This window comes from Adelges cooleyi, unplaced genomic scaffold (assembly GCF_023614345.1).
Source record: "Adelges cooleyi isolate 19-005CV unplaced genomic scaffold, UGA_ACOO_1.1 ACOO_flye_CR_arks_rails_tigmint_CR_PRNA_376, whole genome shotgun sequence".
Taxonomy (NCBI): domain Eukaryota; kingdom Metazoa; phylum Arthropoda; class Insecta; order Hemiptera; family Adelgidae; genus Adelges; species Adelges cooleyi.
This window is the reverse complement of record NW_026096053.1, coordinates 6,165,957-6,188,012: the sequence shown is the minus strand read 5'-3', so window position 1 is coordinate 6,188,012 and position 22,056 is coordinate 6,165,957. Positions and strand designations below refer to the sequence as shown.

Here is a 22,056-nt window from a genome sequence, read left to right as displayed (position 1 = left end):
TTGTGTTACATACGGTGAGAACACCATTAGTATTGTATTTTAACTAAAAATTTAAATTATATTTAATTTAGGTACTGTGAGAAATATATTTTTTTTAAATTTCCTATTAATTTTATCGTAATTTATTTATTAAGTAATTAGTAATGTACTCGTATTATAGTTAAGCATATTATATTGTGTAGTTTCTTAAGTGTGCCAATTAATTTGTTTTAACGACTCGTTTCCATACAACCAAAGACTGTAAAATGACTATTTTATTATTTTATTTTTACCTACTACTACTTTATGTGTGTACTAGTTTTATCATTATACAATAAAAAATTGATAAAAACGGCTTCATTTTTAAACTTTTTATTGTAACCGCCCATTTTACCAATGGTAACCATAATACAGACGTATTTTAAAATCTCATTTTTTTTGCTATGGCACCACACTAATATCATGACCCTTATTTTTATTGTTATAATAAAATTAAAAATAATTATAATACGATTGAATAAAAGATTTATTTTTTATTTTACATTACATTCGAGAAAAATAATCCGATAAAAACGTGTTCTTAATAAAACATAAGGCATAAATTGTTTATATAAAGCACTAACAAATAACAAAGTCATAATATTACATACATTTTTTTCATTCCGAGAAAATATGAGCGTAGAATACATATTATTATCATTGGGTGTCGTCGCACCATACAATATAAAATGACCGATAAAATATTTTTTCGGATCAATCGTAATTTTACCCAATTTTCAAATTTAAACGTCACTTCAACATAACATGAGGGGAATTTTGTTTTTAAATCTATTAACTGGGGCAGAAAAAAAAAGGAAAATATTATCGAAAAATAACCAACCACGAAAATAATAAATACATTTGGAATTTGAAGTTAAAAACAATAAATCATGATTCTTTTAACTGGTCAAAATTTTTTTTAAATATAATTTTTTTTTTTTATAGAGTATTTTCTTTTGTGTAAATTTTATATAACAAACTAAAAATTCAAACAAATCCAAAATGTTTAGTCTTTATGGCAATTAATAGCTTGTGTCGGAGTATGGAACGACTGCTGTAAAGTGGTATGTACAATCTGGATATGCAAGTGTTGGCCGTCGGTAAATGTGAATCATCGGCAGGGCGCATTGTGACACTGGGCATCGGTTGGAAGCCTTCTTCAGAAGCAGGCAGTGCAGGCGAACCAGTCCAGAAATAAACCTGGAAAAATAAAAAAATAAATTCACTTTTTAATTCTTTAAAAAGGCACAAGGCAATTTTTTTTAAGCTTACCAAATCTTGACGTTCCGAAGGGGTCATCTTGTCGACTATGGACCAAAGCCAACGTTTAAATTTTATCTGTCTGTCGCTGGTGGCAAGACCGGACTCGTCATTGAAGCTCGTATAAGAGATCAATAGTGGAACGTTTATATCACCGACGCCATTCAACAACAATCGTAAATCTTCTGCAGTCAAGCCATCCAACGAACTCTCCGGAATCACATCAAACACACCAGATCTTAAGGCCTGCAAAACCGTTACAAAATAATTTGTTGATACTTCATGATAAAAAAAAAAAATTGAGTAAATTTGTCAACATACGAGGAATGCTTTGTCTTGAGTTTTAAACATCCTAAACTCAGCGTATCTTCGAACGTAGTCATAAACATTGTTGGGTGTTACTTCAATGTCCACGCCACAATTTACTAATTCTACACTACCACCTCCTTCTTCTTGACTAAGATCAATACTGAAAAAATGTATGATTAAATTATAATTTGTTCGTAGCAAGTGTAGTTAAGTATTCTCCCCTTACCTAAAGTTTAAATCCAATGCCGAGAACAAAGACTCTTTGTCTTTAGACTCTGCGTCCAATACGAGTTGCCTCAGGCTTTCGTACATAACAGGATCGAAGAACGCCAAGTCGTGGAATCTAATAGTTCTACCCAAAATCACTTTGAGAACGTGCCGATTGAAGTACATTGGGCATAATTCGTTTTGTAGAAGACAAAGTCCAATCAACCTGCAAAACGAAATCAAGGTTAAAATAATCTACTACTATTATTCAGGGCTAAACATTTATTTTGGTTGAGGTTATATTATGTAATCTTATTAGTAAGCGTTTCGTTCTTTATTAGATAGTATATTCCATAACCCATCTTCTTCATAACTATGAAATACCCTCTGAAAATGCACATACACTTTTTTCAACTTATGTATAATTAACACATTTATATGTGTAAACAAATTATTTATATTTAATAGTTTTCTATGTTTTATCACAATAAGTTATAACAACTCTACAACCTCACTAGACAGCCATTTGTATTTTGTATAGCATAGATGATTATTAAGCTTACCTTCCGGTGTTTCTAAAAGCATTCAAGCGCTCATATGACGCTTTTCCTTGGCGCGGCGAATAGAATCCTTGTTTTCCGGGGCAATAAAACAATGGCATATTGTCATCTAACGTTTCTTCAGCAGTATTTTCTTCTGTTACATTTTCTTTTGCGGGCGTTGCAGTTTTCGAGCCATGTTGTTCAGATAAACTTAGGAACAAGTCAACATCTTCTACAATAGAATATAATATACATAAGATAAAAAGACAAATTATTGTATTTAAAAAGAATATTTAAACTAACTACCAAGTAAACTATCAGCCGGTGGTAGAGGATGAGGAATATCTACTAGTGATGGAATCTCAACAGTTTGCATAAGTAACGAAATAGCTTCGTTTACACGTATTCTTAGAGTTTCTTCCGATGCCAACAAAGTTAACAGTTGGGCAGGCGATAACTCCAAAAGCATTCCAGTGATTTTACTTGCCAAGCTCGGTCTAATTTGAACAACCTAAAATTATTTCCATCAATAAAACATGTTGTTATTACTTAATACAATTATGTTTATTATGAGTTTTAAGTGAAAGCATTGACATCACACCTTGGGATAAAGTCGTTCCCCAAGTTGTTGTTGATGAGGAGTAAGGTGGGCATTAGGATTTACATCCGATGTGCCGGAATTAGGAACAAATGAACGAGCGTCCACTGACAGCGTTCGGCGTTGTTCACGATCGCTGCGTTCAGAACGTCTGGATGGTACTCGAGGTGATAGCGGGGCATGTCTAATCCGTGGGGACTCTGTACGTTCACGATTCCTAAGACGCTGAAGGACGGTGTATTGAGAATATCGACCGCCAACTTGTACCGATTCAAGATTTGGTAATTTTTCACTTGATAAAAGAGCCTACAATCATGATTAAATATAATTATATATTTCAATATTAAGCTTTTTATATATATTTTACTTCAGCCAATGCAGTGTAAAATGATCTAGCAACGCCGGAGCCTTCCCCAGGCTCGTCCTTGAATGTTACTTTTACTCTATTTACGGCTAGACATGGTTGAGTACTAGATGTTCTACGATGGTACGAATTATACTGATTGTTCAATTCTTTGAAAGTCATTAAAATCAATTGACTGCGATCACGTTCTAACTGAAAGATTTTAAAATGTTTGATAAGTTTTAATTTGTATTTTAGTTAAGATTTTAAATATAACATAGAAGAAAAAAATTTAATAAATTTACTTTTGACAATGTTAAATCTCGGTTTTGTTGATTCCTTAATTTTTCCATGTCCCTACGAAATTTAGCTTCTTTAACAGGAAAACCTCCGAGTTCCGACACAACTGATCCGGGTTCCAAGCCGACATCTTCCATGAATACACGACCGAATAAATCCAAAGTTAACCGCCAACGACCCAACAACAGATCATGTGACACACTTTCACCTAAACGACTTCCCCTTTAATGCAAAAAAAAAAAAAAAGTTACATTAAAATATAAAATAGCAAAACATATCAAACATTTAAGTGTTAAACTTTACTTGTTCAATATTGGTTTTATATTTTCGGTATTGGAGTTACGACTGTCTTCGTTCATTTCAGAAGAAGGTTTTGCTTGTGATGTACCCTGAATAACAATATATTAATGTATTATTTTTAATTATTTTCGTTCATAAAGTAGCAATGATTATTTTGAACAATTATATCTTACCGAAGTAGATGGAGTACTGCCTGAAGGAGCACGTACAATGACACTTTTAAGTACAGGCGATACGGTGTCCATTGGATAGGCAGTAGTCGGAACTATAATTACATCTCGACTTCGTTTTATTTCAGCTGCTATACAAAATACGATTAAATAAGTATGTACACAAAAATAAAATTACAATTTCATCTTACAATCAGGAATTGGTTGAGAGCTTTCAGAGTCATCGCCACTACCATACACAGAAGCAATTTCATTTAACTGCTCAACTATTTTTGGTCTTACCGAAAGATCTTCTGGCTCAGTATCATATCCTAAAATAATTTTATTTGTGGTTAAGTAATTTGCAATATATAATTTAGCACACAGCACGCTCTAATGATCGTAAGACACAATAAATTATACAGGTAGTAAAAATCAGGCAATAACGAAGATCGTCACAGATGTCACAACACTCATCAGAATCTTCTCATTCATAACAAAACTACCAAAAAACTCTATGAAACCAGACTTAACAAAAATCATAAATAATAAAAGACAACCAAAATTAACACACAAATAAAATATATTTACTGCATTAAAAACAGACAAGAAAAAGCACGCTTATTACTTTGGAAACTAATACAAAATTTAAATAATTTTTCTAATTAGATTTATAAAGTGTACCAAGAATCTATTATAATTAAAACAATTTTAGATATTTGATCGAATGTAAATTATTATTCGACTAAAAACAAAAGCAATTCATGTAATAAATTCTATATCAATATACATACTTTTTCTTTCACGTTCTTTAGGCAATTGTTCACTTCCATTATCGCTACGACCAGACAAACTAAGCCTTGACGGCAGACCGCCTTCTGACGAACCATCTAACGGTGCTACAAAATCAATTAGTTTAGTAACACCAAAATGATATAAATTTTAATAATCCAAAATTACAATTCCTATTTAGTGTACTTTTTAAGTATTATGACCATTGATGTTTGACGTAGGCATAACAGATGTGAAATTATTTATAATATAAATCTAAGCTAATCATTTTCCCCTCCACTATTTTTCTTTCTTACAATTGTTTATTTATTATATTTTATTTGTTGGTTTTACCTGTTAATTTTGGAGAACCGAACATGTCTTCTTTTCTAGCGTTTGGCTGTAATAATTGTGGTTGATCCGCTAGAGGCATTGCTTGAGTCATAGGCGTTTCAAAAGGGTCTGGTGGAGGACATCCCAAACATAACGTTGAATCTGATCTTTGGAAAAAGGCATGTCGCCGACCTCTAACTCCTGAATCCAAATCAACAAACCTCAGATTAGACGACTGATTCATATTAGTCACAGAACTGTTAATTTCTTCATCATTTTCTTCGTTGTCATTTTCATCCTGAAACATTATTTGTCCAATAAAAATTATAAAGCATTAATGTTTGGTTATGATCAAATACGTCAATCATAAATAAAAAAAAATGTATTTACCGGGTCTATATTCCATCCCTCGGCTTCAATAACTTCGGAAAGTATTGATGGAGTTATCGCTTGACAATTAACAGCAGCTGTATCGGCCCGCATGTAATATACAAGAGCATCCAGAACATAAGCAACATGTTTCAAAGACGAAACATCAAGCACGGGTAACGAATCTCCATGTTCATTACTATGAGCTCGCATGAGTGACAAACAATAAGATATAAACTCACGACGAGGTTCTATCGCAGGATTATTGCTATTGCTTGTACCTAAAATTTTTAATTCAATATTATTAAAAAAAAAACATTAACTATACTCTGTTCGGAATAAGAACAGAGTATATTTCAAGCTTGGACATTATCTAAAAACAATTGACAAATAAACTTGATTTTTGAAAAAAAGAATTTTCCACCAGATTATGAAATATTAGAAATACATATAAAAGTAAAGAAAAAAATTACCTATGCCTGAAGAAGCTGGAGGAGATAATGGAGTATTGGCAATAGTAGACGGATGTAACGGGTGTCTGGGATGTTGTGGATCAGATGTTTGAGTAAGCGAAGCACCAAATCTAAGTTGAGCTTCGGTTGAATCCATAATTGCCATTAACCAATCCCAAGTTGGTTTCAAAGATTTTTCAATTATTGTCTAAAAAAAACACGAACAAATTTTATAATAAAAATTATTTCTAAAAAAAAAATTATAACATTACCTGCAAGTTGTATGTATCTTGAGCCGAGATACGTACAGGTATTGGCAAAGCTGGTGGGTCGTTAATAGATGTTACTAATAAGTCTGCGATTTGTCTAATAACTACAGCAAACGCTCTAGCTAAACTTGAAGCGGTAGTCGCCATTGTGATTGAATCGTTAAGACCAGCTGCAGCAGAAGCAACTGCGGCAGCAGCTGCAGCTGCTGCGTTATTGCTTCCACTGCCAGAATTATTTGCACTATTACTAACTGCAGCAACAGCTGAACGTCTCAACGATGATGGATCAATGAATACTAGTGAATTCCCTGAAGCAACTCTAAAGCCTAAAAATTTAATTAAGATTAAAGACCAATTATATTCAAACAAATATTTATCAGTGTTTGAAAAAACGCATTCTATTTTTGTCAACAATTCGACTCTGAGTGCATAAATGTTTGAATTAAAAAATTGTATTTTTAGTTTCACCCCTAAGCAAATAAATTAGTATGACGACAACTATATTGATAAATAATTAATAGCAAAATAACTCCTGCTTTCTCGAGTAAAATGTCTTACTAAAAAAGTAGCAGCCATATTGTGAATATTGTCAATTAAATGAATGCTTTGGAAGAATGACATCACTTTTTGAGCGAACATTTCTAAACACTGATTTTTATTAACTTTTTATCATCCAGTTACAATTTGTTTGGATATAAACAAATATTTAGAATTAACTGAATTTAAAAATTAGTACTATAATGTTTACCAGTTGCGGTTCGTGTAGCTGGATCTCGGTTTCTGATAGCCCATTGCATCGACTGAGGAGCTAAATTAGTTCTATGTCCTTGAGTTGTAGTAGTGCTGTAAATGCAAATTAATTAACGATTATAAACATAACATGAATAAGTAATCTAGATACACTTACGCTCTTCTTTCTAACTGATCTTCCGACACTAAAAATTCTTCTGTGTCCAGTTCATCTGTTTCACCAGCTTCAGATTCTTCGCCGTCTTCTTGTTGAGTGGACTCTCCAGATTCGTCATCGGTATCTGATCCAGCAGTAGCTCCAGTCTGAACACTTCTTTGACCACCTCCGTCTTGGTTACTTTGATCAGAGTCTGAATCTGTTTCAACTAGCATATCTTCTGTATCAGATTCTGGATCAACTGCGCCTTGTTGATTTGAATCTGGGATACTATTTGGTCCTAAATCGCCGCGATTGTCAAGACCGTTACCCATAACGTCTTCTGCATCACTTCCATCGCCGTCATTATCTAATAAATTATTCACAATATAATATAATTAATGTATTAACTATTTAAAATCCCACTCTACTAAAACTATAATAAACTTCTAAGTACTTACTATCAGCCATTTCGTCTTCCAATTCTATATCAATTTGAGGTTGATCATTTTGAGATTGTCCACGATCGCTAGCATTTTCTATTTGGTCAGATGCATTTATAGTGTTTGGTGCCATTGGTTCAACAAAAAATATTTCTTCGTAAGACTAAAAAGAAGAAAAAAATTATCAAATTAGTAAATAATAACTGAAGTGCTATAAAATGTCTGCATTACTGATTGGTCTGGATTTGAATTGGATAAAGTAAATGGAGCGGTAGGTCTGGCTACACCAAGACGAACTGGTGCAATTAAGCTTTCGGCGGTTTCACAAAGTTCCTCCACCGAAAGTTTCATTAATGATTGGAATATCCGTCTAGCACGAGCAAACGGGGAAGACAAATTGCCGAGCCTAAAACAAAATATTCAAGTATTTAATTGATTTAATTGATAATAACGTTACAAATTATAATGAAAATTACACTTACATGCGTCGTTTGTTATTTTGGGGTGCCAGTTCAACGCTATAAACAACAAACACTCGTATTACAGACCTAATGAAACGTCTCGCTATCAAATTTACTTCAGCAGAACTAGACATTGGATTATGGAGCTCCTTAACAATTGTTGAAACTATAGCATCGACCATCTAAAACCAATACATAATACTATAATAACAAGTTCAACAATATATCAATTGAAAATAAATAAATTACCAAATTTGAGCTGGCCAATACTTCGGCATTGCATTTGAAAAGTAAACAGTGCATAAACTTATCTAAAAATGTAGTACCCGATTGATTTTTTAAATACTGTTGATCTGCTGGTTTGCATTCGACATCGTTTTTCACTCCAGACATTATCATAGCTTTAACCGCAGGCCAATCATTTAGTAATCTTTCTAATGCTTTTCGACTAAAACGTGGTGGCTCTAAATCATGATCAGGCATATCCATTTCTTTAAAAAGTTTTCAAAAAAAAAAAAAACAATGACATACAACTATCTAATTTAGACAAAATTGTAGTATAAACCATACCGATATCTGATGAAGGAGTTTTCCGCGAAGTAGCTCGCTGTCTTGACGATCTGTTATATTGACGTTGTTCGTTTGTCTGCCGTCCAACAGTTTGTACCAAGAACAACAAAATGCTTTCTCCTCTAAATAATTAGTAGGGTATGTAAAAAATATAGCTCATTTATAATAAACATATAAAATAATTTCTTCTTTTTTAAAGAAACCCATACCTTGAATTATAGTGAGTAACTAGATCGGTTTCATTTATTAATCTATTTAAAAGTTGAAATCTAGACACTTGATGACCTTGCACGAGTGCTTTGCAACGGCATTTTTCCCAACAGTCACAATATGCAGTTGGTGAAGTTCTTTTCAATTTGCAATCGTGGCCACGATGGCAAACTCTAGCACATTCTGTGCAACAACACAACGATCCTGTCAACCCACATGTACGGCATTCAAATATATCCTTAAACAAAATCACAAAACAATATATCATTGAATGATAATAAAATACACTTAATTGTAAAATAATATATTATAACATATATTAAAATACTGCATTATTGTTTTGTACCTGATTAATATGTTCTGCTCCAGTCCAGGTGAAACTACACGTGTCGTTACAACATAGTACATGTAATGGACAGTAATCGGGGTTCGATCCAGTTGGATATATCATTGAAGCTAAGACTTCTTTAGCTTTGATTATCTTTTCCTTATCGTTTTCGATGTACATGGATCTATCGGTGTACCACACGTGTGTCTTATAAAGAGACGTCAATGGAAGCGGTGGTGGCGGCGGCGGCGGAATGGTGAAAAATCCTGAAAAAATAATATAAAATACAAACGATTAAGAAATAATTTAAGTTTAGAATATGAAATGAGACAATAAATATTATGTTGTTTTAGCTTCAATGCAAAAACGAGAAGGTATTTTTTTTACAACCTTATTTTAATTTTTTTTTTGGGCCTAGACCCAGTGTTTTTTTAAGCGACAAGATAGTTTCTTCATGTAGCAAGTCAACAGATCAGAACTTGTACATAAAACAAGTTATACATATGTTGCTAATTTTAAAAATACATTTTTTATTCAGAAAACCCTCCAAAATACTAAATAACGCAGCTACTAACATACTTGACATCTAAAATCTGATTTTTATTTCATCTTTTTACTAACACAAAACTAATGACCTCACCATCCCAAAATACTGGGGCATTTTTTAAAATCTTTAGTTATTAAGATCACCTTTAGAAAAATCATTAGGTTGTTGTTGTTGTGAAAGTCCAGGAGATGACCATTGGTAAGTTGTTTCAGGATTGCTAGCTGAAGAGTTTTTAAATAAGGACACGGGTTGACTGACGTCAGTGGCGACTTTACTGTTTGTAGAACTTGGACTAGTTCCGGCGCTAGAAGATCTCCATGCATTCATTACATTTTTAATAGCGTGTTCTTGATCATTGACAGATGTACCTGGCATTTCAGGAGGTATAACCACTTTAGCAACAACACGGTGAATAGTATCAAGTAATATTAACGCAGCTGGATAAGCTCTGATTGTAATGGCTAACATAAATGGAGTTAATCCTTGAGCATCTCTGAAAAATTTAAAAAGAACAAATTTAATTACAACACATGTATTTAAAATTATCTAATCAAAGTGAACTAGAATATATCCAACATTAGTCGTTAGTAAGATTCAACTCACTTAGCCGTTAATAGATCTAATAGATATGGAGACAAAACATTGGATTCACATAGTAATCGTAATATGGCCAGAGCGTTATTGCGCCTTTCTGTTGTTGGATTAACAGCTGGAGTAGAGGGAATTGCGTCGTCCTCAATAGGTAAAGTGGTAGGTGGCTGGGTAGTTGCGTTTACTGGTTCTTGCCAAGGTTCTGGAGCTTCCCTTAAGGGTAACTGAGCATCTTCAGCCATTTCCATTGGTTCAGAATCTGATGAATTATTTGTAGTACCTGATGGTTAGTAAAAATAAATTTACAAAAAACTTGTCAGGGGAAAAAAATCACAAAGCATACTTGATCTAACAGCAGCTGATGCGCGTCGCATCATTTCTCTCAAGCTAAATGACGATCGGACACCAAATGCTTTTTGAATTACATTTAAAGTATCCACACTGGCATTCGATTGGTTGGATACATTTTCTCCTTCTAAGACAAAAATTTTAATAAAAAAATATATTCAAAATGAAACATTAAAATAAATAAATATACAAAAATATCAGGCCTTTGAACAGAAATAATTTGTCTTATGTTTATGGATTAAGTTTGATTTAGTTGTTGACAAGTACGAGTTTTGGGAGCTTAAATGTTTATACACAAATAAATTATATCGATGCCCGCCACAAAAAGGCATACATTTCCATTAAATTTTGCCTCCGAAATCGATTTTATATTTATTTATTTATTTATTATGATGAAGACGATATGATAATCACTCTTTTTCTTCAAAAAGGTCGTTATTACAATAAAATATTGAAAGTTGTGAATTTTTTTTTTAGAAAATTATCTTTAAGATCTTACCAAGAATGAAAAAATACTTTTCTCACAGGAACATTGTAATAAAAGGAATGAGAAAAAAAAATAGTTAAAACAAAGTACCACACTACAAGCGGATACATATGTCTTATGACCCGAGTAAATGTCAATTTAAGTATACCTACATTTCTATTTTTCTGATTTTTAAAAAAAAATGTTGTTGGCCAAAAGTCCGACACCACGGGAGACATTTTATCTCTAATCTCTCATTTTTAATACATTATCTCTAATTTGTTATCTTAAATACATTTCTCTATTTTATTTCTAATCTCTTATCTCTAATCTCCGCAGCCGCCGAGTGTGAGATCTATCATTACATTTCGGATAATTTTTAGTACCTTACCCCCAGCCATATAACATATATACACTTTAAAAAATGTAAAATTGTCTACCTAACTAAACTTGTTATCTTAAAATGTAGTACAAATCAAGCAATGCCCTTCTTCGTTGAGGGTGTCAATACTTAGATATTAAAAATATATATAATATAGTACTTTACCATTATCATGTTCTTTATTCGAGACGGGTGCACATACAGATACACATGCATGCAAAAGATTTCTATTACCGTCGCAACGTTCTGCCAAAATTTGGGATAACAGTTCTCCATTGTCTAGTAAAAAAAAACCAATACAAATCATATTTTTAAAAGTGTTCCCTTATTTTTTCACATAGTATAATTTGTTTTTACATACCATTTTCAACAGACAACTGTTGTACTAACAATTTAACGGATTCCAAGTTTGACTTTAATACTCGTGACATTAATATTTGTTGTTCAACATCTAAAACTATTATGGCGGTAGTAGTTTTAACGTATGGAGACATGACAGTATGGGATCCAATACCAATGCATCGCACTGGACCTAAATCTAGCCATTGGGGTTCTCGCATTGAATCAGTGCTGTCTTTTGCCAAGGGATAAATAGTTCGATTACCATCACGTAGTATACATATGTTATCTTTACTCTGAAAAAAAAAAACAAACAAATTTAAGTTAAAAAAAAAAATCCATTTATTATTTATTTACCAAATCAGCAAATTATATACCTCAGCAGTGCATAGTATCTGCATGTTGTCAGGGCTTAGTCCTATTAAAGCAGTAGAATCAACTGGGAACGGACTATCTTGTTCTATTTTGCCGCTAGTAACATTGAACTTAACGTAACTTATTTTAGGGCCGTTTTTAACAATCGCATGAATTCCTACAAACAAATGTTAATACCAATTTTTTAAAATACAATTTTTGATAAAAATTTTTTATATTACCTTGTCCGTCAATTGTCAATGTCAAAATTTGATTTCCATTGTCAGTTGGTATATTTATTCTTCTTGGGGTTCTTTGAAAACAATCAGGTACTTTACTAGCAACAGCTACTTTACATACCTAGACAAACCAATGTTTTATTAATAACAACATATAGTTTTAAGTAGTTAATTAGCACTGCATTTACTTGTAAATCGTCTTTCTTCATTAATCGAACTTCATGTTGGTCCAACATTTTAATTATATTTGTCACGACATCATCACTAGCCGGTGCTGCGCTATCTTTATCTTTTGGAAAGATTCCTGAAACAAGGTCTTTTGACGCACATGGGAATTTCACTGCGGCATATGAACCATCCACGTGAACAACCCGGCCTGCAACACAATTTATTTCACATTAAATGTCATATATATATATATAAATTCTCAAACTACATACCAATAGGTAAACTTTTTTGATCTTCAACAAACACAACATCTTTCAACGGCCAATCTTCTTCCAAATTTTTGTCATCTTCTGGACCCTTCATAGTCACTCTTTTAGTTCTCTCTACATAAAAAAAAAAAAATAAAAACAATATTTAGACATATTTAATGGTTTTTTTACTTCACAATTATGATATATAAACAAAGCATCTCTAAAAACTCACTAGAACTTTGAACAGTGCTCCCAGTATCACTGCATGTACTAGACGCTGGAGAGGGGGGTGGCGGCATGTCAATTCTGTCAGCAGTCTCTTTACTTTTATCAACTGGAGTGCTAGATTTAGAAGCATTACTGTTAATATTTTGTGCTTGGAAAATTTGTGGAGGAGTCAAAATTTGAAATCTGCAAACATCAGCATATGTCCAAGCCGAATTCAATAGTTGTCCGATTTTGGGTTCACCGCCGTATAATGTAATACCTATGTAAAGAATTTTTTTTTTTTTATTAAATAATGTCAATTCTTAAAATTAAGAACTCGGTACATCATTTTTAAACATACCTATAGCACCGGGTTGATAAAGAGGGCTATTTTTCATACAGACTTGACTGCCAACTATAATATCGGAATTTAAATTGCTTGTTTTTTGTTTTCTAGCTTTAGTTCGATATTTATCCCAAATTTTACGCCTCTGATTAAACGGCAACACTCCCCTAAAATTTTTTTTTATAAATACCAGTAAAAAATGTTATAAAATTATTTAACAAATTTGAAATTTTGATTTATTTTTTCAAATGTAACGTAAAGAGGTAAAATGATGTAAGTAATTAATTAGTTGTAAATTGTAAAATATACTGCAACATCATAAATCGGAACTTACCACCAATAAAGAGCTCCACTTTCTAAACGGGCCAATGTATAGAGTGGACAAGTGTGAATAGAAATTATATGGTCTACTACAAATTCCGAATACAATTGTGCGGGGTGTTCAAGTTTAGCAGCAGTAGCAGCGTGTGTAAGACTTTCGTCCATCCACGTAGCTACTTTGTTTGATTCTGTGACAACGGACACTCGTATAATAGTCCCGGAGAGAAGAACTATTTTTTCATTGTTCAGGCCAAGAGCGCATGTTTTCGGATGATGCACATTATTCTATAAGAACAGGATAAATTGATTAAAAATAATTAAATATAGTACTTTTTTAGTAAGTATTTTTTTTGAAAATTACATCTAATGTTTTATACGGGTCAGCATCATCCCATTTCCATTGATAAAGTTGTCCACTAGCTGAAAGTGCAATTAGTTCTGAATGAATAGCAGCGATTTGAACAAATTTAACAAACGGTTCAGGCCAATATTCTATTTCGTCAGATAGCCATAAAGGGTTTCCAATATTATTATCTTTCTTTTTGGAGTCTGCAGAAAATTCAAAAGCTCCAACGTTAGATTCTTTCTTTTTAGAGTCTATAAAGAAAAATTATTCAAATATATATTACAACAAAATACTCCTAATATTATTATCAAAATAAATTAAATACCTGTATCTTTGTCCCATGCCGAATCTCGTAATGCTCCTTCCAACCACTGATGTTGTCTCTGTCTGTGTTGTTGTTGTCCATAGCAATGACGATCCCTCCACCTTGTGAAACTGTCTCTATCATTCGGTCCCAAATTACGATCATTAGAAGTACTGTCACTAGCGCTGTTGTTAACACGATCACGATCACCTAACCGCCTAGCTCCACTCCTACGAAATGTATATACGGGTCTAAAACCAATGTAGATAGCCTATAAGCTGAATAAAAATGTAATACAAAATACTACATTTACCTTCTAGATGAAGAATACGAAAACATATCTTCTGAGAAAATTGCATCAGCATCAATTATAACAGAATGATCAGAATGAAAGCCGCCGCCATCCAACAGAGACATTAAGTCTTCTGGAACATAGGAATCTCCGCCTGGACCACCTACATCGTCACCACCTTCTCCGTCTCCTTCCTCGTCGTCGCGGGATAAAAGATTGTTAACAGCTAAATTTACATCCAAATTTGTTCGTTGCAATTCCCGTATTATCAAGTTACGACTTTTGCCTTGTAACACAACCTGTGCTTGTGCAACTAGCTCTTCTGGCACAAATTGCGCTGGCATAACTGGACGTCCACTTGATGAGCTGCTACTCATTATTACACCACTTCCGGAAGACCTATCAATTAATTAAATTGTTTTAGGTATAGTAAAATTATAATTTATAATTTTTTAATATTCACCTTGAAGTTCCACGAAATGTACCAGACCTCATGATTCGAGCTCGCCTAGTTAGGTGACGAGTTGCAGAACTCAAACTTCCACCTCCGCCCGTACCACCACCACCACCGCCACCACCTCCGCTGCTAGTTTTCGAGGGCAATTTGTTTGAATCTCCAGTGGCTCTGGACAAATCCAACCTATCTGCAAGTACAGAGAATGCAACACGTGCCACTCTGCCATCTTCAAACAATAAACCAATGTGGTGTGGTCCAACTACTATTTGTTTGATAGGAGACTTGATACTAGGTAGCCAAGAAGCGTTCCCCGAACTGTTTCGGTTAAGACGTTCAGAAATTTCTTTAAATCTGTAATAAAAAATAATAAAATTAGTCGTCTAAATATTTACGATTATTATTAAATTTTCAAGTGTAATTTGTTTTCCTAATCTAGTTGAATTATATAAAACATTGCTTTTTTTTGGTATCCTTTACTTTAAAAACAATAACTGGAATATTGATGTATCTTGTTGGAGCTGTTTTTTTCAATAACAGAATCAAACAACAAAGAGTTTAGTATAAAATGCATTTATTGTTTGATAAGGTTAGGTATCTTTAGATAGATATGAAATCTTTAACATAATTTCTTAGTTTAAAGTACATAGTACAAACTAGTTCCATATAAGACTTCCGCCACATTATCTGTTTTTTATCAAACCGTTAAAAATACATCCGGATCTTATAAACCATAATACATTAGGTGTTCGTTAAAGCGGCAAAAAATCAGACGACCACTTACTTTTAACTAGTTTCAATTTTACACCACACACGTTTTTTATTGAACCAATAATAATGAATAGTGTGATGGTTGGTCAGTACTACAAAAAAGTTCACCTAAACCTTCCATACATTTTTTTTAGAAAAATATGGACAGGAATATTAAACAGATCAGACATGGATAAAATAAAAATATTACTAGTATTAAGTAATATAATTTATAATTTATTTGAACTTATGCATAAAAAAAACATACGGTAGCAACATATGTTACTTTTTTCAGATGATCAATCTAAAAACAAAATACTAGCATCTACTTCAATTTACTCTCCTCAAATATACTCAAAATTGGTTCTCACAAGATAACCAATTTCTAGAGCAAGACAAGGTAGTTAAACACATTCACCTTTCCAATAGACCAATAAGGATGGACGTTAAGTTTTAACTTTTCAGATTTTAAGTTCAAATTTTTAATTAAGATAGGAACATATATACAAACTATAGCTAAAATAAGTAGAAATGTCTTTTATTTGGCTAAACAATTTTTTTTTGTTGAGAAAATTCAAATTTGAATGATTTTAACTCTACAGCCAGCATTTTACTTCTTTACACTGTTGGAACGAAAATAAAAGGATGTCATATTGATGTAATTAGATTTAAAATCTATAATAAAACATTGTCTAAAAACAACTAATTAACATATTACAATTAATATATTTATATATTTTTTTATTACTAAAAACCCACATTAATCATTTAGTTAGTTGCAATTATATATACATAAATATATATATACATGTTAAAATTTAATAATTTATTTAAAAATAAAATTGATCTATTTTATAGGTAATCTGGGTAATTATGGTTATAATTAAGTAATAGGTTATTAGACTTTTATTAGAAGTGCAAGTCTAGGATAAAGAATCAACAAAGTATTTTTCACAATACATCATACCACACCCAGGAAAATCTTCACACACAAGCATGTTGAATAAAACCACCCGTGGTCGTCGGGTGAGGACAGTGAAGTCGTTATTAATAATTTGATATGTTAACATTGTATCACACGGTAATCGACTGCTGCCTAAAGCCTATGTGCAGGACCAGATACAAGACTGAGAAGGGTGATATACGTGCCTGTCATTTAATTGATCGTCCGTTCCAGGAGCTGGATGCACAATAAACTGCAAGGACGACATTTGTTGTTATCCAGAAAACGATCTGGAGGTATTCATCAACACAAATGGTTGTTTGAACACCACGTTGCTTGCAAGTTTTCTTGACGTTAAAATATCACATAAAATAACTATCGGCAAACAAAAAATTATATTTACTGAAACATGCACAGCGCACACACGTTCAATGAACGAGATATGCTATCGCCATTTTTGATGATCACGACGAGGGGGGTGCCGACTATGAGACGGTGGTGGGAGAGACACCGACAACAACCATGCCGCTAGTAGAATATGGTCACCGGTGGTAGCCAGTGATTATATATATTTTATACCATGGTTACAAACATTTTTTTTTTTGATTAAACAAAATAAAGTACCGGATTATTAACCCTTTAACGGGCAACGCACGATGTAGAGAAGATATCTTCTCTACATCGTGGGGCAACGGCAGAAGTAAGAGAAGTTTGAAGTTTCCCACCTCTGTTCGTGTTTAGGGTTATGACTCGCTTATTTAAAAAATCATTAATTCGTACATCTGTCTATGCTGCATAGACTTTACATCAAATAAACGAGTCGACCGGACTACTTCTCGTCCGGCGATATTATATTTAAATCTATAATCTCCTTTTACGCATAAAAGCTTTATATAATTAGCCAATTTATTACCTCGGTAATTATAAAAATGTCAACTAAGATTTATATCTAATTTTTATAAAACAACTAAATCTCACCACTTAACCCTCAACTTGGTAACGGTCAATTTATAAATATCAAAAATAATTAAAATAATAGTACTATTTACTATTTAGATTGGTCATGGTAAGTTTTAAATAAAATGTAAGTATATTTTAAGTGCTTTTAACGAAAAAAATTATTTTCATCTTTATGGACAAAGGATTTGTTAGTTAAATTTAATGGTATATCCTAGGAATGACAGTAGCTAGATTTATACTTACCATTTTTTATTTCACATTAGGGCATCTCAAAGTTATAGTAACAATTAATAAGTTTATGGGTTTTTCTTAAGTTTGGGAAGGTTATGCATAAAGTTTAAATTATTTTCAACTTATCATTGACCAAAGAAACAACAAGCTTTATCAGGTTCATATGAAAGCTAAAGAATAATGGATGTAAAATAAATTATAAGAAATAATCGAATTATAATTTTTAATTAAACAAAAACACATGTTATGACAAAAAAAAAATAATAATGAGTAGTCATAAAATATAAAATGAAACATAATCAATGGTTAGGTATAAAATAAAAACAAAAATCTACTCTTCATCAGACGACCACCATACATTGAATTCGTCGTTTATTGAAAGTTGTTTTAATTTTTCCTCTAATTCTTGAGGTACTGGAAGATTTTTGGAATTTTCTTGAAATTTTCTTCTTCTAGAGTCACGAACCAATGAATGCATCGAACATCGACTATAATTACTTGCAAGAGAACTAGATGAACTATTCGTCGTTATATTGCTTAATTCTTTTTTTGATGTGTCTATATTGCTTATTGCTGATTCGATGCCAATAAAATTTGCTGAGCTTGATGCATTCCTATTGAGGTTATCAGAGCTATGGGGAGACTTCATTATTTGACTAGAACTAGAGCTAGTGCTTGAAACAGCACTTTGATGTTCTGTACTATTAGATGAATAATTTGATGAGGAATATACTTTTTGTTTAGCGATTGGTATCAAGTCGTCCGTTTCATGAAACTTTTCACTGTCATCTTTATAATTATATTCGTTTAAGAACTGTTTAGGTATTAAACGATTAAAGGATGAATTATCACTTAAATTAATATTATATATATCGAAATAACTGGAAACTAAATTTCCTTCGAAAACATCTGTTGTATTGTGATCTCTAGGAGCAAAAATAGGTACCTAAAAAATATAAATATCAGTATTATTATTATTTAATATGTATAGAGCTAGTATTTTACATTTATACATATATAATTTTGGATGTAATTTTATTTGGGACGCCTTTTAAATTTGTTCAGAATACATAAAAAAAAAGGACACCCAAATATTTATATATAAATTATAAAATAAGAAGAAACAAACCATATGTGCATACTGCATCGGATCAAAAATTTTTAGATTATCTAAAAAACACAACAGATAAATTAGTAGGATTATAAATTTATTTATTATTTACAGACTTAATACTAGAAACACAATATTGTTATAATCACCTTTAGAGTTTGACTTTGAGTAGAATGATTTATACATTTTTTTAAATGGTATAAACGATTTGTTATTTTCTTCGTAGACGAATAGTTCACCTTTATAAATATTGTCGTCAATACTATGTGGAACAAAACCGAAACTTATTTCACCATGTTGATTTTTATTGATTAACATGTTTATCATAGTCCTAATTCTGTCATTATTATTACATAAGTCTAGATCAATATAATAAGTGGGAAGTTTTAGTTGTAAAAACTTCGGATGGCATACTCTTAATTCGAGTTCTTCACGACAATCCGTTAATCTCTACATAATAAAAAAAATACAAAATAGTGAGACGTACGTAACATTTTTTAACTAATTTAAACTATCACATAGAAAATTAATAATACTCATTGAGATGTAATTGAAACCAACCGACTAAATGGTTCATTAAATGATCAGTGAGCCATAGTAAATTTTAAACACATGTGCCCCAGAAGGCGAATTGAATAAAATATAATTATTACCTGTGTGTCAATTAAATATAACTCGGGTCCATTCGGATTTGAAATAATGCTTCGCACCCATTTATTATGATTTTTTTTTTTGGAAATGATTGCCTGAAAATACATTCATCATATTATTATATATACATATTAATAATCATTTATTATGAATAAATTTAGCTGTGTGATTTAACCAACCTTCCCAGTTTCAATCTGAGGAAAGTTCATGTTCAAAAACCATTCATCGCAGTCTTCGTCGTTAAATGTTAACAGCTCTTTATGATACTGCATAAAATAAGGTGATGCATTATTACAAAATTTTTCTACAACTATGAAATATCCGTTTTTCAATTGACATAAAATATTAATTGTATATCTTTTTTCCAACTCCATTATTTTGTCACTGTAAAATACATTAGAACAACAAGTTAGGTAGGAAACATAAGAGGTATGACAAAGTTGATTATTGCTATATGTCCCCTTTTAGGTTATCTTGTAGACATATAAAATATGTTGAAAAACCAAAACCAAAAGATTGACAAAAGATAACACAATGACTTTTGTTATCGTCAGGGTAAAAATTGAGGGGAAGGGAGTTTACTGGGAGAGAAATCGTCTAGTGACGGACTAACAACTTATTTGGGAATAAACAAATTCATCATGTGTTAACCTCCTTCTCCAAATTGAATGCAGCAATAAAACGTTCTAAGAATCGAAATAAAACATTTAATTAGCTAAAAAACATAAAACTTTATTTAATAATAAAATGATCCCACCGTTTTTAAAAAGAAAAGATTAAATGGTGCCAAACTCTCGAGAATTTGACACACTAACCTAACACAAGTCCACTTCAAAAATGAAAATCCTCCAAGAAAATAACACAGCAACAATTTCTTGAGGGTTAAACAAATTCTATGTGAATGACCCAGACAGAAACAAACGAGGAAATTAATCAGAGAAGTCAACAATATTGCAAGAATACTTTCACCCGAGAACACATCCCGATTATTAACATTTTAAAATGACATTTGTTTATATAAACCAATTTAAGAAATACATTTAAATGTTTATATCAACTATATATATAATTGTAATTAACAAATATTAAATTTATGTATTTTAAACTTGAATTAGAAATTAAAAAATTATTATGATATACAATATTATTATGATACATTTCTAGCTATTCGATTTTTTTTACTTTATACAAAGGAGGACGTTTTTGCATAGTGTAGGGGAATCAAATTCTCTAGATACAAGTTTGATATCTTGGGTTAGGTTAGGTACACTTCATATGTTGACTAATAATACGTTAACATATTAGATGTAATATCAAATAATCAATTCTGTTACCTTGATTGAAGATTTTATTTTCAACCGTATTAGTATGTAAAAATCTAGAAAATTTCCCAAATTTGGTTATAATAATTTTGTGTCCTCCATTTTTGCAAGGGAGTAGGACAATATTACACAAGTCTAGAACAAAAATTCAACATGTTATATATTAATTATTGTGTTTTCATTTATAAGTCATCGATTGATTAGTGGATATTATAACATTCTATTCTACAATTAATACAAACACTTAGGCTAGATAATCAAATATTTTATAATTAATTAAAAATTCAAATAAATATTTTTATGTAAAAGAAAATTAACGAAAGAACAAAATAAGTAGAAAAATTAACTGGCTTACATCATAGATTATAAACTGTACATTAATTATTTACAATATATTTTGACTAGTGGCGGAACACCATACAATCGCATTTAGGTAAAACAAATCTATGATTAACTGATACAATAAATCAATAAGAGCAGTTTATTTATACAATCTAATTTATTATGAGGTTTTGTTAAATTTTTTTTTTTATTAAAAATAGTTTATAAAGTGTATGTTAGTAAATTATTACGCGGCTGTACTTAGAGAATTTTCCAGCCTACTACGAATAAAATCTTATACAATAATAATCTATACTTACTCATGCGGCCAATAGCAAGTAATTAATTTTCATAATAAATATTCAATAAAAGTACTGAATTTTGTGTTGACGTTTATACTTAAGGTACAAATTATGCTGACTAAAGCAAAATGTTAGGAATTAGTATGTTTTACTTTTTAGTTCAAATAAATAAATGATGATGATGATGTATTATTATTGTAAACATTAAATATTTTAAATGAAATTAACTACTAACAGATTCTGTCATTCTGACATATATTAACTTTATTCGTTATTTTTTTTCGACTGAATAGTGAATACAGAGCTGACTTGATTGTGTTACCACGACAATCATAGAAGAACTATATACTGATAAGAACGTTAAATTTCATGGCTTAGAATATTACTCTTCA

At 31.6% G+C, this 22,056-nt stretch overlaps 2 protein-coding genes across 10 annotated transcripts; both read right to left on the bottom strand.

Moving 5' to 3' along the window:
* Positions 1-492: 492 nt before the first annotated feature.
* Positions 493-17,216, bottom strand: LOC126841136 (E3 ubiquitin-protein ligase UBR5). 9 transcript variants are annotated; one of them, XM_050577442.1, is made up of 43 exons: positions 16,973-17,216; positions 15,083-15,427; positions 14,641-15,018; positions 14,349-14,578; positions 14,039-14,274; positions 13,691-13,962; positions 13,372-13,523; positions 13,036-13,290; positions 12,825-12,935; positions 12,573-12,760; positions 12,388-12,505; positions 12,169-12,323; positions 11,814-12,087; positions 11,618-11,731; positions 10,600-10,731; positions 10,269-10,536; positions 9,809-10,158; positions 9,137-9,384; positions 8,790-9,028; positions 8,581-8,702; positions 8,260-8,501; positions 8,032-8,192; positions 7,781-7,955; positions 7,568-7,712; positions 7,128-7,476; positions 6,969-7,063; positions 6,224-6,546; positions 5,973-6,159; positions 5,521-5,780; positions 5,152-5,428; positions 4,821-4,925; positions 4,239-4,358; positions 4,051-4,178; positions 3,881-3,966; positions 3,583-3,799; positions 3,302-3,490; positions 2,938-3,240; positions 2,640-2,847; positions 2,358-2,568; positions 1,814-2,020; positions 1,600-1,747; positions 1,291-1,524; positions 493-1,218 (listed from the first exon to the last, which is right to left on the bottom strand). In XM_050577442.1, the coding sequence occupies exons 1-43, from the start codon at positions 17,032-17,034 to the stop codon at positions 1,006-1,008; spliced, it is 8,832 nt and encodes a 2,943-aa protein (XP_050433399.1). In that variant the 5' UTR covers positions 17,035-17,216; the 3' UTR covers positions 493-1,005. The 9 variants fall into 9 exon arrangements, with proteins under 9 accessions (XP_050433399.1, XP_050433401.1, XP_050433406.1 ...); XM_050577444.1 differs by having other exon boundaries at positions 4,051-4,175; XM_050577449.1 differs by having other exon boundaries at positions 8,260-8,474.
* Positions 17,217-18,166: 950 nt separating this feature from the next.
* LOC126840579 (uncharacterized) lies at positions 18,167-21,975 on the bottom strand. Its single transcript, XM_050576428.1, has 7 exons — positions 21,683-21,975; positions 21,054-21,176; positions 19,899-20,103; positions 19,722-19,814; positions 19,218-19,518; positions 19,087-19,127; positions 18,167-18,903 (listed from the first exon to the last, which is right to left on the bottom strand). The coding sequence occupies exons 3-7, from the start codon at positions 20,091-20,093 to the stop codon at positions 18,289-18,291; spliced, it is 1,245 nt and encodes a 414-aa protein (XP_050432385.1). The 5' UTR covers positions 20,094-20,103; positions 21,054-21,176; positions 21,683-21,975; the 3' UTR covers positions 18,167-18,288.
* Positions 21,976-22,056: the final 81 nt, after the last annotated feature.